At 38.1% G+C, this 18,456-nt stretch overlaps 1 protein-coding gene across 2 annotated transcripts in view; it reads right to left on the bottom strand.

The window, feature by feature from the left end:
• The window catches only part of LOC116164364 (tyrosine kinase receptor Cad96Ca-like), a 270,318-nt gene that overhangs the window by 40,140 nt on the left and 211,722 nt on the right, over positions 1–18,456 (bottom strand). Inside the window, exons 2-6 of one of the 2 annotated variants that reach the window (XM_031478533.1) lie at positions 16,963–17,204; positions 6,609–7,181; positions 6,385–6,510; positions 1,439–1,574; positions 1,052–1,386 (exon numbers count right to left, since the gene is read on the bottom strand). In XM_031478533.1, coding sequence (XP_031334393.1) covers positions 1,052–1,386; positions 1,439–1,574; positions 6,385–6,510; positions 6,609–7,181; positions 16,963–17,204 — 1,412 coding nt within the window. Of the gene's footprint in view, positions 1–1,051; positions 1,387–1,438; positions 1,575–6,384; positions 6,511–6,608; positions 7,182–7,545; positions 7,573–16,962; positions 17,205–18,456 lie in introns of those variants that run through there. The other variant, XM_031478534.1, reaches the window with a different exon arrangement.

The following is an 18,456-nucleotide window of genomic DNA, read 5'->3' as shown; positions in this document are numbered from 1 at the left end:
TATTGACTACTAGTTAATAATAAAAAATTATTAACCACTTTGAACAAATGCCGAGAAAGCCTACTTTACAAGTGGAAAAAAGGTTAATAATCATGTCATCAGACGCTAGTAGTGAAAAAAATATCTTTCATTTCCCAGCCACATTTTGGAGGATCGAGAGTGTAACATTGTTTTTCTGCTGCATTTTTCATCATAGCAGTAACAAAAATCGTTCGTAGAATCTTTTGTTTTAATAATTTGAAACAAGGGGGAATCGTACACGAATCAAATCCTCTGATTTTCTTGACGAGTTTCTCAGAATCTTTTCTCGTCGAGAAAATGTGGAATATATTTGATCTCGCGGTATCCACGCTGTTACATTTTTTCACGGAATACATGACGTGAATTCCTGCAATTTTTCAATTGTCAATAGGTTCGCGCGCGCTCGGATTCCATCGACGGTGCCGAGGACTTCCGGCATCCTGAGAGTCGGCACCGTTGGTTTTTTTTATTCGTATACATAATCGCAAGCTACATGCTTCATATAGTAGGTCATTTTGGTCCGGGAGAAAAAGGTAGTTTAGTACGATCTACCACCCCATTTGTAGTCGCGGTGCCAAAGGTTGCGGCAAGTTGCGCCCCGGCACCGTGACTTTTTCCGATAAAACTCATCCATATGCACCCTTTAGTACTCTTCCTGAACGTCCGGGACAATAAAGTACATTTTCCAAAAATAAGGGGCGAATTTAATCCTTTTTAATTGCTTTCGGCAGGATTTTCGCCGGCACCGTTGTCGATTCTAATGCAACTTTTTATGGCGAATCCTATGAAAATTATTAGAATCGTCCGGGCGTTCAAGGTATACTTTCCTACTGGGTTCTTGGACTATAAAGCAGTCAAATTGTTAAATACGATATTCATCGACTTTTTATGGCTACCGGAAAAAGAGGAAAATAATTTTATAATATTAATCGCGCAATGTGTTTTCCTTCCCCCTCGCTCTAATTTACGGTAGCGTAGTTCTACTACGAATCAAAATTTTTCAAATATAATTCCCCTAAAGAGTACTTACCCCATTCGCAGACAAAAATTCCATTCCTTTAGCTACTTGATAAACAAAAGAAGTCAAATCCCGCGACGTAAGGGTTTTACTTTGCCCGTGCATGTTGTTGTAATTGCGTTCGGCCCTTGAATTCCTTAGAAAACTCTGAAGTTTTCCTTTACTTATAAATTCCATTATAACAAAAACTGGATCCTTTTCAGTGCAGCATCCTAATAATTTGACGACGTTAGGGTGAACGTCCAACATTTTCATAACTTGTAATTCAGACAGCAAGTCTTGCCTTTCTTTTTCCGTGGCATTTTCCTTTAGCGTTTTCACGGCTACAATAGAGACGCCCTCCTTCGCTGTAATTAATTAACATTAAACTCAAATACTTGGTTTAGTGGTTATCCCTACCGTTTATGTCTAGTGCCTCGCATTTCCAAACTTGGCCGAAGGCGCCTTCGCCAAGTATATTAAACACTTTAAGGTGATGTCGTGGAAACTCCCATTTGTCTAAAACCTTTGGAGGGGCTGAAGATTGTAAGGAAATCTAAAACAAATAAGATCGCCGCTAATGAAATTGATAAAATTTCAAGTGCGCGGTTTCGCTACCGTAATTCTTTCAGTCGATAGAACGGCTAAGGATTTTCGGGATTAAGGACACTCGCCGATAGAATGTTAAAAACGGATGCGCTTCCACTTTACTCATCCCTTTTTGAAATAAATTGACGGACTTCACCACATTCCGTGCTCATTCAGCCCATCGCCTTTTTTCTATATTTTCGGAAACTTTCACTATCGATATGGCATGATTGAGTATAGTACAACAGCATAGGTTAAGTACAAGTGACAATAGTTTTTCCATTTGTATAATGGTCCGTATGTAGTAGATAGAGAGCTGGGCAAAAATACTTATGTTTTGAAGTGTCCAAATAGCAATAACTATGTTAGGACACAGAACGTATTAAACCTAAAACGTTACCGTAAACCAGGATTTAACTAAGAAATAGGTAATTTTGATACGGGAAACGGGTTCAATGGGAAATAACACACAATATAACTGTGCCAGTTCTGCTTGCATAATTGTGGGAAGTAACTGTAACGCACCGGTTACTAGCAGGTAGTAGTATAGGGGCCACCTGAGCCATACAGTCTCATGACGCGTAGATTTTCGCGAAAGTGAAGTATAAAAAACTATTTACAACTCGTCACACGGCTCCTACTATACAGTACTATTTATTAAGAAGTATACATAGGGATTTATGTATATTCTTTTTCTTTATGTCTACTTTCAAAAGACAAAATCGCTTCTGAAAGCCGCCTAATTTTAGGCACCCAACATCTGGTTGTCATATTAATTACTTTAAATATTGTTGCTTCGACTTACGAGAAAATAAATCACTTAACGTTTCTTAAACTGTTGCCGGAACTATACCAATTGACAATATCAAGTTTTTCTTCAGTTGAATACATCGCAGACGAACGAAAATAAAAATACGGAAGCCAAAGCAACCTCGAAAGCAATCATATACAAATTAATTAATGTGACAGCCAGGGCCCGTACTCTGTAACTATGAAAACGCTAAGCACTTTTGAAACGCTTAGCGTTTATGACGTCAATTTGCGTTCACCACGTGGTTATCGCAGCCGTTTTTGTAACCTTAACGATGACAGTCGAAACGCTTTTGAAAACGATAACCAAGTGCCAGTCGTTTTCGTTTGACGTAAACCCGTAATTCGCTCAATAGCCAATTATAACGAGTTATTGGAATTGAATGTAATACAAAATATCGAAAGGGCAGAGGAACGTAGAGAACGCTATATCCCGGAAGATCCTTTTGATCTATTTGATCATATTTTTGTAAAATTAAATCGGTTACGAAAAGAAGAAGAATCGTGCCAATCTAGAACGAAAAGACTTTTCGTTCAACATTGGCACGACCCTATCCCGGAAGTCGCTCACATCTTTAGAAAAACATAGATTGTAGACCGGGATCAGGTCTTCTGTGACAGGCAAACTTTCCTGGCGAGAGGTTTACTTTAATAAACGATTATTATATTGCAATTGAAATTATTTACATACATGACCAGTAAGTGTAGCTTATAAATATATAACCAGAAAAAGTCAGCATTGAAAGTATGTGTTTTTACCTATGAAATGAGTAGGTAATCTAAGACAGTAATATCGCACGCCACTGGATCTGAACAAGTTTCTTTAATGCATTGTACAGTGGAACATTCAACTTATAAAAGTGTATGCGCTTATAAACACTTCGCTCATTCATTCATTCATTCACATTCATTCCTTTTTTGAGCTACTTTTTCTTTTTTGAGCTACTATTTCTTTTTTGTTGTATTTTTGTTTTGTTTTATTTTTAAAGTTCAAATAATCTTTATTATTATTATTATTATTATTATTCGATGGAAGTCTAGAAGGTGGTTTCAACCGGCGCAAGATTACCAGCTTTATACACCTGTAGCGTTATGTGGCAACTCCACAATACTCCATCAAACTGACAATAGTTAAATAATCAAAGCAACACTGCCATCAGCTGTTTATAAATGTCACCCGTTAAGCTGACAGTGACATACCCCCACCAAATGCCGTGCCAGTCGGTACCAGTCACATGGACACACCCCACCATTGAAAACTAGGTATAAAGTGGTGTGCATCGACGTAAGAAATTCAGTCTGCTTCGGCTGCTAATAGTGAAGCAACTCTCTTATAAGACTATTGCTGATGTTAATAGTATAGTCTTGCATGGATACCTATTGCTGATATAGTGTAACGTGGCAACTGCTACTGCTGTTAATAGTGTATAGGAACGCTAACCTCCTCCGCCGAATGATATCACCTTCTGCGTCAAAGAAGAAGGAACGCAAACATAGGACGAACACGTAGAGGAGTTTCTTCAGACGTTCTCCATTGTAACTCGCTAATTAGTTTTCTTGTTTCATGTTATATTCGTTTGTTCATTGTTATAATAATTAGTGGATGGTTATTGTTAACAAGTATCTCTGAAACCCTAAATACCTATCTTTTTTTATAATAATAATATATTTCATGCATTGTACATCTACTTACAATCGTCATAAATCGAATCTGTATATGTATAACTAATAATTATGACAGGTTATCCTTACTGTAATTAATAAATTCCTGAACAGAGTAAAAAGCATTTGCAATTAAGAACTTTCTTAGTTTGTCTTTGTATGATGTAAAATCACGTTGCTTGATTTTGTCAGGTAAACAGTTAAACAGTTTGTAAATAGTAATATGGGGACCATTTTGGGATTTAGTCAACCTGCAGAAGGGTACACGTAAAAAAGTTGTCTGTCTTGTATCATAACTATGAACATCACGTTGCGTTATAAAAGTATGCGCGTTCGACTTGGCATGGCATAAGCCTGCTAAAATATACACACACGGTAATGTTAGGATGTTTAATGTCTTGAAGGTATTTCGGCAGTCATCCCGATATCTCACATTGGCGACGATCCTGATCGCACGACGCTGTAGCTTGAAGACATACTTCGCTTGCGAGCAGTTTCCCCAAGACAGTATGGCGTAGGACAGTAGGCTATGACACAGTGCATGGTAGGAGGTTAACAATACTGTCTGTGATACTTTGTTAGCCAGTTTACGTAGCACAAATATATTTGTGTTCAGTTTGGCGGAAATATAGTTGATGTGAGAATCGAACGATAATTTGGGATCCAAGTACACTCCAAGAAATTTCACACAATCAGGGTTGGGTAAATCAAGGTGTTTAAGTGAAAGCACCATGTTCTCCGTTTTTGTTTCGTTAATGGTTAGTTCATTCCATTCGCTCCACTGTTTAGCCATACTCAGGTTACAATTTGCTTGAGACAACATAGCATAGCGATATTGACATGAACAATAAACATAGTGGAAAGTTACACTACTTTACCCTAATTCCTTTTTAGCGCATTTTTGCAAATTTATTTGTAAAAAGTAGCTTTTAATCTCTGCCACACAAAAATGCGCTGAAGTCCCTTCGATCTCACACGAGGACTTTGATAATTTTTTGGATAAGACGATTTATAATAACCGGTGCGTTACAACTGCCTGCACGGACACTCTCCATTATGTCCTTTACCCCGTTGTTTCAAATGTACCAATCATACATGGATTGTTTAATCGGCCGTACTTTTCCAAAACGCGTTCGAAAACGCCTTCTCTATTTCTCTGACTGGCTATGTGACGTTGTTGTAACAGGTTCTGCCAACTACCACAGTTTTTTTACTGTCGATCTTTAAAAATCTTAAATAGTTGAATTTCTTTTGTAATCTACATGACGTATTCTGCAAGCTTTTAACTTATGACAAATTCGTACAGAATGAGTTCAAAGTAAGGGTCACTTCATTTCGAAAATGACGATTTGTTATAGAACAACAACAGAAACGAAAACACAAAGAAACTACAACAAAACTTTAATACAACGCTTGCGTACGCGTTTTGTGAGCAATTCATCAGTAATTGAAGAGATCGTACGGCTCTAGTCAAACAAAAAATAGATTTTGGCAATAAAATTGGAATTGTGTTTAATTGAAAACGAACTAAATTGGGTACCTACTATTTCATCGGGTCTTTTTATTTATGAGGTTCTAAATTTAGGTACACCGTGATAAAACTATAGTTTCTACATTGTATGTAACTCGCGGTTGTCAATCCTCTTATCTCCAGCACTCTTGCAACGATCGATTATAATTAATTACAGCTTTCTTTAGTATTACAAAATTAAGGGTCGCTAGCTCCCCTACTATATAGAAATGATTTATAATATAGTGACATAGGTACTTATTATGTAAAAACCATATACATCTAGACACATTGAATATCGAATCGATACCTTTGATAGGTACTAAATTACATTGCTACTAAGAGTGAAAGCCTAAACGTAATTAAGTACATTCATTCTCTCTTTGATTATATATAACTGTAATTCAATAGCAATTCAAAGCAATTGAATTCCATTTGCAAACATTAAACGCAAAACGGTCCATTAATTTAGAAAAAAAAAGCATTTGGTTAATTTACTATAACCCCCCGACGAGTAGTTAATTTTTATTTGGGTTAATTTTAAAACATCCTTGCGTTCATTCCCAAGACTATAGCCGACTGACCTTCACCTACACATAATATGTAAATTTGAATTGCGTACAAAATCACACGGATAATAATATATTTATTTTTATTACGAAATTAAACAAAATGGAAATTCACATAAACGTGGTGTTTTAAGGAATTAGTCGAAGGGATGGGTCATCTTATAACGACTGCTTTTAACATTTTCGGCACGTTCAAAACGATTTACGACTAGACAATTTATACAAACCTGAGGGTGAGCTGCTTCGCGCTCCCACGGAACGTAACGGTTACTGAAAGCTCTCGGCCCTCTCCAATATTGCATAGTTAACGATGGGTCGTCCTGTAGGACAACTGCTCCTGATGACTCCTTTCGCTGTAAAAGTACAGAATTAGTGGGCGGTGTCGATACTAATTCTACAATTTTCCCGAGTAGCTGTCGTGAAACTAAGCTAAACGTATAGTAAAACTTACCATATCATCTTTACTTTCTTTTATACGGCCCATGCAAATTTTCTTTCGAAACAGCAGCGCTATGATTCCAACTCCCAAAAATATTGCAACGACAGAAACTATTGGCACAAGTGTAATAGTCAGGTCAGGTACGGATTTTACTGGTTGATCAATTGGTGTATTGATATGATTTGTTTCATACGTGTAACGCTTCGTCGTCGTTTCTTTGGTTAAAGTAGTCAGTTCGGCCTCGATCGATGAGTTATCGGCGGTATCAGCTTCGTTCTGTTTTTCTTGAGCGGGAAGCAGGCGAGTCTTGTTAGGTTTATTGGTTGGCAAAGGGAAATATGACATTTGTCCTGGAAACGGTCTGGGATTGTTTGCTATGGAAGCGGGAGGTTGCCCGGAGTTAAAATTAGTAAATGACAAAAGACTAGGGGGGAAACGATTATTTGTATTGGAAAAGGGATTAAGGTTCGTTTTAAGTGAAGCTTTGGATCTAGAGTTCGAACCTACAATTTTTACCCACACTTCCGTCTTCACCGGTAAATCTCCATTAAACGCCGTCACATAAAGGTTGATATTCTCGCCAGCCTGCAATGAAGTACACAAAATGAACTTAAAATTTTGTCAAGTTGAAATACGGAAAGTTTCCATAATTTTATCGCTCTCGCTTAAAATCTATAACTTATCTGCTCTCCGAGCTTTATGGGAAAGAATTTGCATGTTAAATTTATTTCCTACTTAAAGTATTCATAAAAGTTCAGTACTCAATCGCAGATAACAAGCGTTACGAGTGCATTGGAGAAATCCTGCGGACAATTTATACTAACGGTTATTTCTTTTAAACAAACAAACATTTTTTCAGTTTTTTTTTCCAAGTGTGAACGTGAACTATTCATACCGTGTGTCCAATAAATATTGACCATAAAACAATTTTTTTAATACCTATACTTATCTTATGGATCATGAACTGACTTTCATTTATGTTTTTTTTTTGTGAGAAACAAAACCGCAGCGAAAATCATTTCGGTATCCCTTTCCATCCGAAAATATAAGGACAACTGTTGTCAGTTTATTTTTGTAACAATAACCTGCATACCTATTATGCTGGATTGCCTGTTGAAACGATCGAATGTATCATGTTAGTACAGGATATAAAGTTGTTGGTGATTTACTGTAGGTATTAAGTTAAAATTATTAGCAATAAAATTAATAATGACTCATTTACCAGATAAAACGACTTTAGAGATTGTGATGGTGCTAGGATTTATGTCTATTTAATACATGTACAAGGACATTCAATGGTTTCAATAAAATAAACCAGCGATCTTAGGTGCGCTTAGGTGGGTACATAACAGTAACAGTGTCTAGTTATATTTTGTATACTACATATTATACAGTAGTAAATATAAGTAAACTTCCAGATCGTTTTTACCCCACATTCTGATACAAAGCTGTTAAAGTAGTAGATTTTTAAAAAAAGAAAAGAAATCTCTATAAATGAATGAATGAATTTAAGAAAAATGGTTTTTGCTGTACCTACTTTGTTTTTCATAACAATAACACATGAACATCAGTTTATGAAGCACACAACAAATCCAGTAAAGCCTATTATAAAGAATATGAAAAGTTGTATAACGTCAATCTGATTTTATTTTATTCTCCTAATTTTTAAATTATATTGCAGGTATAAAAAATATTATAAAAAACACGCGTATAATTGGTCTTTAAAGCAGGGGCAATTTTCAAAGGCACTCCGCTACGCGTTGTGCCATTAAACTCGTTTCGCGTACTTTTATACTATTATAATTAGAAGATTTTTAGAAGATCAACGATTTTCATTTTTTAAATAAACTTTATTCGGGAAAGTTATCTAAACGGAACTCTAATACGAGGTTCGTTTTCTAATACCAAATGATGCCAGTGGCGTAGCTAGGGTTCTCTGGGCCCAGTGCGGATCCAAATTTCTGGGCCTCCAAAGAAATACGAAATATGTGTGATAACCTAATGGGAAACATTTAAACAAAAATAAGCTATATTTGGTTTAGGAAATTTATTTACAGCGTTTTGTGTAAAAAAAATACATTTAAGTTCTATAAACTTATTTTACGTGCTTTCGTATTAGCAAAATCAGCAATAACAGAATTGAAATCAATCGAATCAGTAACTTCACGCTCAATAGATAAAATTGCAAGGTTTGACAATCTCAAGTTGCTCATGGCCGATCTCAGGTAGTTTTTAATTAGCTTCAGCTTGGAAAAACTTCTCTCACATGTTGCAACACTTACTCCAATCGTTAAGAAAATTCGAATGCCGATTTCTATATTCGGAAAATGGGCAGGAATTAGTATGAGGCGCCGTTTGTAACTAATTATTTCTTACGAATATAAAATAAAATAAATGTATCTAGAACTTTTATAGGTATATTTGCATTAAAAGTTTTAAATATATAAGAAATTAAGTTTTATGTATCTGCAGGATAGCGTCGATGAAATATATAAAACTTCAGCTTCATGTATCTATCACTGGTGACGCTACAGTAACCTCAAATTTCAAACACTTGACAGATATCTCCAGACAGGTGGAACAATCCCTAACATTAAAGTTACTAGAATCTGGTAACTTCCGCCATTTTTGGGCAAAAATCATGTGTTCTCTTTCTAACACACGAGCCCAATGGATTACTCCGTTTGTGGTACTTTCTATATCTAGTGACTTTAGTTTGGTGCTACCCTAGCGCCACTAGTGACAGGCATACGAAGCTGAAGTTTTATATATTGCATCGACGCTATCCTGCAGATAAAACTTAATTTCTTATATATTTAAAACTTTGATTGTAAAAGTTCTTGACATTTTTGTTTTATTTTATATATTTGTGAGAAATAATTATGGTACAAACGGCGCCTCGATGATCAAAATTTGTTTTCTGCATGTATGTCCACAACTCAAACGTAGAGTCAGTGTTTTCTGTGCATTCTACTAAAAAACGATCTGGAGATGCCTTGTCACTTGTCAGTAATGCTATGATGTAGTAAAGTTATGAAGGATCAACAAATATTAATGAGGTATAAAATACTGGGTTAATGACATAATTATCTCCAACTTTCTGCCATTATATATTTTTTGGAAAGTCAATAATAACGAACTCAGGGGCACCAAATTAAGGAAGTAACATACTGTAACGGAAATGCTCCAGAATTCTTTGGAATTTTCTACGCGCGCGATAGTGGAATTTGTAGGAACATTCGAGAATGTACTGGACTTACATTGCTTGCGTGTATAAATGGTTGCGGACCGAACATCGCAGTTAGTCTACTATCGAACGAGATCGAGTGCGAACGAAACATAGAGCGCGAAAAGCTGATATAAATTTCGAAGTGTGTGATATAAATGATCGATATAAATTGTACGGATTTTATAGTGTTTTAGTTTTTGTTTAATAAATATTGATATAAATCGAACCAGAATTTTATAAATAACGTTACATTGGTGTCAGAAGTGGGATTAATTAAAAGTAAGTTTAAAGTAAGTGCTTCTGCTTGTGTATGCCTGTAACAAGATCTGCTGCCGCTAAAATGGAAGAAACGATGCTCAATTTGCTCCAGAAAATCCAAAATGGCCAACAGGTGTTGCAACAAGAAATGAAAAGCAACCAAGAGAAGTTCGAGAAGATGGAAGAAAATTCTAGAAATATTCAAGAGAAGTTGGAAGAAAATTCTAGAAATTTTGAAGAGAAGTTCGAGAAAATGGAAGAAAATTCTAGAAAGATTAATGAAGAAAATTCTAGAAATATTCAAGAGAAGTTCGAGAAGTTGGAAGAAAATTCTAGAAAGATTAATGAAGAAAATTATAGAAATATTCAAGAGAAGTTCGAGAAGTTGGAAGAAAATTCTAGAAGGATTAATGAAGAAAATTCTAGAAATATTCAAGAGAAGTTCGAGAAGTTGGAAGAAAATTCTAGAAAGATTATCGAAGAAGAAGAAAAAGTTGAAGATAGAATTACGGAAGTTTCCAAAACATTTAAAGCAACATTCGTTGAGATTGAGCACAAGTATGAAGAGCTGCGCGAGCAATTCTTGCGACTGACTACGGAAGAGCGTACTAGTAGTGCCCCAGATGAATTACTGATGGACCGTCTTCTTGAGGTGCCACAGTCTACTCATTACAAGAAGGTCGACCCAGAAACAAATACAAGAGTAGAAGGCGACGTTCAGCAAGCCCGAGTAAAGCCACCTACTTTTGATGGTAAGATTCCTTGGACCACGTACGTTCGACAGTTTGAAGCAGCGGCTGCGGCAAATAAATGGACTCTTCAAGACAAAACTACAGCCCTGATTCTTGCTCTGAGAGGAGATGCTCTGGATGTGTTGCGGACCATCCCCGAGGATCAACAGAACTTCCAACAAATAGTAGCGCGACTCGAAATGCGATATGGCGATAAACACCTTCAGCAAGTTTACTATGCCCAAGTCAAGAACCGAATGCAGAAATCTGGAGAAAGTTTGCAGGAACTTGAAGCGGACATCGCTAGACTGATTCGATTGGCATACCCTACGGCACCGGAGAGCTTTCTTGATCAACTGGCTGTACAAACATTTATCGATGCCGTTCGTGATGGAGATGCCCAGCAGGCTTTGAGACTGGCTAGGCACGACAAAATTGAGAAAGCTTTGGCCCATGCGTTAGAATTCGAAGCCGCCAAGAAAGCTAGTCATGGAAGTGCGCGAGTACGTATGGTGGAACCTCGCAGTGACAGCCGGGTAAGAACCATCGAAGAGGAAGGTGGTTCTGAAAGTTTTGAAGAAAAGGTCAGTAAAGTAGTGGTAGAAAAGGTCAGTAAAGTAATGGAAGAAAAGGTCAATAAAGCAATACAGTCACTGGCAAAGAAACGTGAACCACGATGTTGGAATTGCGGCGAGATTGGACACGTTCGCCGCAACTGCCAAAAACCATTACAGCAGTCGGAAAACTAAGAAAGGTCGACAGGAAGGGGCTATCGTCGACCTGCAGAAACAAAGCCCCGATCTTCACTGTAAACATTACGTCGTCTGGAAAAGTTCTGAGTCTGTACATCGACGGCCGAGTTAATGGAGAAGACAGATCCTTGCTAGTAGACACAGGTGCAACAAGAACTATTGCAAGACCAGAGTTATTGAAGAATCATTCTCGGATCTCATCTTCGACCGTGCAGTTAAAAACAGCAACTGGTGAAAGAATAAAAACGCACGGAGAAATACAAATGTCTGTCACCATCGGAAAGACCACCATCAATCACCAGGTGCTAATTGCTGATATTTCTGATCAATTCATCTTGGGGATGGATCTTCTTAAGAAACTCGGAGCTGTGTTGGACGTGAAAAAGGGCGTGTTAAAGGTCGGCGATGAAGAACTCCCTTTCCATGGAGACAAAGAAGATGTTATCCGCCTGTTAACCACTCATGACGTCATTATACCCGCACTTAGTGAAAAAATTATAATGACCACTTTAGATGGATATTGTCGCCAGGGAAGCCTACGGATAGTCGAAGCACTAAACCAAAAGGAATTTCTAGTGGCTAGGGCTCTGGTAAAAGTTCAAAATGGCGTTCCGATTCGAATTATGAATTTGAAAGATAGTCCTGTTAAGCTAAGCAAACGAACTGCAGTTGGACAGTGTGTGCCCATCTCGGCTATTCGCTCTGTGAGATCGGAAAATCTATCTAAAGGAAAGTATCCAAGAGAGCTGATAGATATGGTCATTAAAAACACCCCAGATTTGGACAATAGACAACGACAAAAGGTGAAAAATATGCTTGTGGAATTTCGGGATGTGTTCGCGGTAAACGACCAGGACAAGGGAAAGACAAGCATAGTCACCCATAAAATAAATACTGGCAATTCCCAACCGATTAGACAACAGCCAAGGCGACTCCCATTGGCTAAACGAGACGAAGCGGAAGAGATTATTAGAGACATGAGAAAACAAGGTGTCATCGAGCCATCGAATAGTCCTTGGTCATCACCGATAGTGCTTGTAAAGAAGAAGGATGGCTCCACAAGATTTTGCGTTGACTACCGTCTATTAAATTCGGTCACCAAGAAAGATAGCTATCCACTGCCAAGAATAGACGACACCTTGGACACTTTATCTGGAGCCCAATGGTTTTCCACACTCGATCTAAAGAGTGGTTATTGGCAAGTGGGAATGGAATCGACAGACCGAGAGAAGACCGCGTTTTCTATAGGCTCTGGACTTTGGCAATTCACAGTAATGCCTTTCGGATTGTGTAATGCCCCCGCGACGTTTGAGAGACTTATGGAAGCAGTTCTAAGGGGACTAACGTGGCAGACATGTCTGGTATATTTGGATGATGTAATTGTCGTAGGAAAAACTTTTGAAGAACACCTAAAGAACCTGAGAGAGGTGTTTGGACGATTACGAGAGGCCAATTTAAAACTAAGTCCAAAGAAATGCTTTATGTTCCAAAAAGAAGTTAAATATTTGGGGCACATCGTATCTCGTGATGGTGTTACAGCTGACCCAGAGAAGATTATAGCGATTCAAGAGTGGCCGATTCCTGAGAACAAGCACGAGATTCGAAGTTTCCTCGGTTTGTGCACCTATTATAGACGATTCGTGAAAGGATTTGCCAACATTGCCAAACCATTAATAAAGTTGACAGAAGAGGGCAATGAGTACGAATGGAGTGAAGACTGTCAAAGAGCTTTCGAACATCTCCGGCAAGCTCTTACTAGCGCACCTATCCTTGGCTACCCCAGAAATGAAGGAAAGTTTGTGCTAGATACCGATGCCAGTAACACCGCCATTGGAGCTGTTCTCTCTCAATTGCAAGACGGACAGGAAAGAGTCATTGCCTATTTCAGCAAAGTACTGTCGAAACCCGAGAGGAATTATTGTGTGACTAGGCGAGAGCTCCTGGGTGTGGTAAAGGCATGCGAACATTTCCATAAGTACCTTTACGGCCGCAAGTTCCTGATAAGGACAGATCATGCAGCGCTAAAGTGGCTCTTGCAGTTCCGAAACCCAGAAGGACAGGTGGCAAGATGGTTAGAACGTCTTCAGGAATATGACTACGACATTGAACACAGGGCTGGAAAAGTTCACAATAATGCAGACGCTTTGTCAAGAAGACCGTGCAAGGACAACTGCACACATTGTTCTAAAATAGAAGACAAGATTGGCCATCTGCGACGAACAACTGTAGAGAGTGAGGAATGGAAGCTAAGCGAAATCAAAACGGCCCAAGAAAACGACCCAAGTTTAAAAACTGTTCTGAATTGGATGCGCCACGGACAAAGACCAGGCTGGCAAGACATTAGTGCCACAAGTCCTGAAGTAAAGAGTTATTGGGGCCAATGGAATAGCCTGACTCTGAAAGACAACCTGTTGTATAGGACCCTTGAAAGTGAAGATGGCACCGAATCGACGCTGCAATTAGTAGTACCTAGAAGCAAAGTGTCGGAAGTATTGCGAAAATTGCATGACGGCGCTTCCGGAGGACACTTTGGTATTACGAAAACGTTGCAAAGGGTACGTGAGCGATTCTATTGGGTCAACCGTAAAGAAGATGTCCGGCGATGGTGTCAAAAATGTGAGTTATGTGCTACTGGAAACGGACCAGTTTCCAAGAAGAAGGCACCCATGAGGCAGTATAACGTTGGTAGTCCGATGGAACGAGTTGCTATCGATATCGCAGGACCGTTTCCCGAGACAGATGGCGGAAATAAATATATCCTAGTCGCTATGGATTATTTCACAAAGTGGACTGAAGCTTACGCCATTCCAAACCAAAGAGGCAGCAACAGTTGCAGAAGTGTTGGTAAAGGAGTTCTTTACACGTTTTGGTGTTCCTATAGAAATCCATTCAGACCAAGGAAGGAACTTTGAATCGGCTTTGTTCCAAGATGTTTGTCGATTGGTAGGAGCCAATAAAACCAGAACAACACCTTTGCATCCTCAGTCAGATGGAATGGTGGAGAGAATGAATCGAACGATGGGTAAATATCTTTCAAAAGTCGTGGCAGAACATCAGAAAAATTGGGACCAGTACCTCCACCTGTTCCTTATGGCATATCGATCAGCCGTCAACGAGACCACGGGTCAGACTCCTGCCTGCCTTATGTTGGGTCGTGAGCTACGCCTTCCATGTGATCTCGAGTTTGGGCGTAAACCCCATGAAGAATATGTCGCAGGTGAAAATTATGTTGACCAACTAAAGGCGAAGATGAACGACATTCACGACTTGGCTAGAAGTCATATTCAGATTGCCAGCGATCGCATGAAAAATCAATACAACCTCCGCTCGGTCAATGAAACTTTTGAAGCTGGAGATCTGGTATGGCTGCACAATCCACAGAGACGAAGAGGTCTTTCTCCCAAGCTACAAAGACAATGGGAAGGTCCGTATGAGGTGATCAAGAAAATAAATGACGTGATATATCGTATCAGAATGAACCACCGGAAACCGAAAGTTGTCCACATTAATCGACTCGCACGATATGCCGGATCCAACAACAACGAAGAAGTTAGAGGTATTCGAGAAGAGGAACGCAGCTTTGGGATCGAGCCAAACTTTAACGATTTTATGTGAAATTACGCCCAGCGGAAGAAAGCTCGATTTGGCGTTACTCAGGAAATTTGTCAAAATATTTTTGAGCTTCCGGTTAACGTTTCCATCGCCCATTGTGTCGCCGAAGACCTTCGCATGGGTAGAGGTATAGCTTCCGTATTCCGGAAAAGATTTGGAAGAATAGACGAGTTGTTAAGGTAAAGACCACGAGTGGGTAAAGTACTGCGCTTGGAAGATAATCAACGCTCTTTGTTCTACTTGGTTTCAAAGAAAACGTCAGAAGGCAAACCCACCTATGAAAACCTCTGGTCTGCTTTAAAAAGCTTAAAGAAACTCATGGCATACTATGACATAAATAGCTTGGCGATCCCGAAGATTGGATGTGGTTTAGATGGGTTGGACTGGAAAATAGTGCGAACCATGATCGAAGTGATTTTTAGAAACACTAGCGTTCGAATTACAGTATGCTGCTTCAACCCACAGGGGACGACCCTCCGCAAAACTGTGGACTGTTACTTTTTCAAGAAAGGTGTTTGTCGAGCAGGCTCTGACTGCAGATTCCGACACGAGGCATTAAAAAGTAATACTAACGATGAACGAAGACGTCCAGAATTAAGAAGGGGGCAGTGTAACGGAAATGCTCCAGAATTCTCTGGAATTTTCTACGCGCGCGATAGTGGAATTTGTAGGAACATTCGAGAATGTACTGGACTTACATTGCTTGCGTGTATAAATGGTTGCGGACCGAACATCGCAGTTAGTCTACTATCGAACGAGATCGAGTGCGAACGAAACATAGAGCGCGAAAAGCTGATATAAATGTCGAAGTGTGTGATATAAATGATCGATATAAATTGTACGGATTTTATAGTGTTTTAGTTTTTGTTTAATAAATATTGATATAAATCGAACCCGAATTTTATAAATAACGTTACAATACCAACAATAATTTTAGGGTTACGGTTTCCCGATTCTTATAAGTTTACCGCGATATCGTTGGTATAAAGAGTTTGGTTGTATTCAGAAACGAACTTTTACGAATTCTTTGTAAATGGGAAATAAATTAAAATCCAAAAGAAAATGGTTAGAAAGCAGTGCTACTAACGCAATGATTCTAAAAAAATTCTATCTTCTTTAGATGTTTAAATGTTTTTAAGTACTACAGCAAAAAGAAACAGCAACAAACATGTATGTGGCACGACACGAGCTGAAAACTACAGCTAACTCGCTTCCATACGCTCCTTCACCATTACGCGTTGTCAGTTCTCGTAGCATAATTTACTATTAATTACTGAGCTCGTAAAGATGCAATTCTTTCCCTATTTTACGATCCCTCTATCTCTCCTAGTTTCCGAGATCCCGGACTAAACTTCTAAAAAAAACTCATTCCGGGTAGGTATATGCACTAACTCTAAGAATGATTTTATGTAAACATCTAAAAAACAAATGTATACCATCAAGTTTACTAATAGAAGGGGAAACCCAAATACCTATCTGTTAAACAGTGCCCATATTATATTATTAGGCTTATGCACTATGCGGTGGACAAAGGTAGTTCTACATGAAACATATTCTGAACATAAATTTTTTCTAAACCAAATGGCATAATGTTGTTTCCGTAAACCGTAGTTTCGGGTAAAGTATACGTTTAGGCAAATTAAAAACTCATAACTTTCAACGGAAGGGAAGAGGTTGCTTTTAACTACGTTCAATATTAATTTCCCTGGTTTGCGCGGTAGTTAGCGAATATAAGGTACCCCATTACACTTTCACTTCGAATACAAATGGAACGGTTAACTTACCCTTCCCTTTAACGATTCGTTCAAATAGACAACTCCTGTTGCATTATTAATTCTAAACGGCAAGGGCCTCGGTGGCCCGTCACCAAAAGAGATCGGCTCTATTCCATATATTAAAAAGTCCGCGTCGTTGTCCCTTGCACCAACACGTGTAATTACACTGCCCACTTCTTCAGTCTCCGGAATAACCCAGTTCCTCTCGAATGTCATAATCGGCGGTGTATTCACATGCAGTTGACATGATGCTGGAAAAAAATGGGGAATTAAAATCCAGCAAACATACTAGCCTTTATTTTCATTTTAGTTGCTTTGTGTTGATACATTGTGAAATAATTTTAATTATTTTTCTCTGTAGAACTTCTAAACCAAGTGGCACTCATTCACAAACCCCAAATCGCAAAGTATAATAATATAAAAAAGAAGAGGGAAAAATTGCCACAAAAGGAAAAATTATTATTTCAGCTGGTAGTCGCTTCCTTTTCATAATTTAATTTAAGACTATTACCTAAGTCTGTTAGGTCATCTTTATATCTCCTGATAAGGTTATAGTTTCAGAATACCTAGTTTATATACAAGCACTGCTTACAGTATTAGAATTCAAACGACATTGAAGTAGGCTTTCCTACTTCTTTTAAAGGTTTTGAACTCTCTTACTTTGAAATCATGGATTTTTTATCAAAAAGTGGAAATTTCTGACTGTAAGTATTTTACTGAATGTACTGAAATTACTTACTGTAGAAATTTTCCTTTTACCTGAAAAAATTCCTTCAAATTTGTATAGTTAATTGAATAGTTTGCTTGTCAAATCAAACACCAAATTACCGTAACGTTTTGAATATATTGATTAAAAAATGTATCCAAACCAGATACCCTTTTTAAAAATTTTCAAATATAATACCATTAGTGGTTGAAGTACTGTCGATAATTTTCGAGATAATTTTTGAGGTGCTGTCACTAGTTACGCTGATTAATACCACGAGCACTAGCGCGAGTGGTATTAAAAAACGTAACTAGCATGAGTGGAACAGCACCTCAAAAATAATTGAGAAATATTTCGACTACGAATGGTATTCGAAAGACTATTCAATGAATCAAAAGAAACTTTAAGCGTAATTATCCATGCGAATTTACATTTATACGTGATAATCCCGAAGCCATGTTCGGCGAACTCTCCGGCTGAACTAATTATGGAATTGCCATCTTAAGTTTTTACACAAGGAAGTATAAAAAAAATGAAAGGGTGAGTTTATTCCAGGTTTATTCTTTTATCTATACGAAGAAACAGCAAAGACGGGTTGTGATGATGAGAGGAAAAGATGCGAATAAATGAAATAAATCTAGATTAAGTCAACAGTTCTGTAATGAAATTCTCAGTGTTTAACTTTTATTCGTAACGAAGTTTTCAATTTTGTGTGTGAACAATTTCCAACCGAGATATCCGCATTTCTGCGCCATTTAAAGCAGATTGCAACTGCTTGATAGTATTTCCCGACACCA

The sequence above is a fragment of the Photinus pyralis genome, unplaced genomic scaffold (genome assembly GCF_008802855.1).
Source record: "Photinus pyralis isolate 1611_PpyrPB1 unplaced genomic scaffold, Ppyr1.3 Ppyr1.4_LG2, whole genome shotgun sequence".
Classification (NCBI taxonomy): Eukaryota; Metazoa; Arthropoda; class Insecta; order Coleoptera; family Lampyridae; genus Photinus; species Photinus pyralis.
The sequence above is the reverse complement of the archived record's forward strand: the minus strand, read 5'-3'. Positions and strand labels throughout refer to the sequence as shown.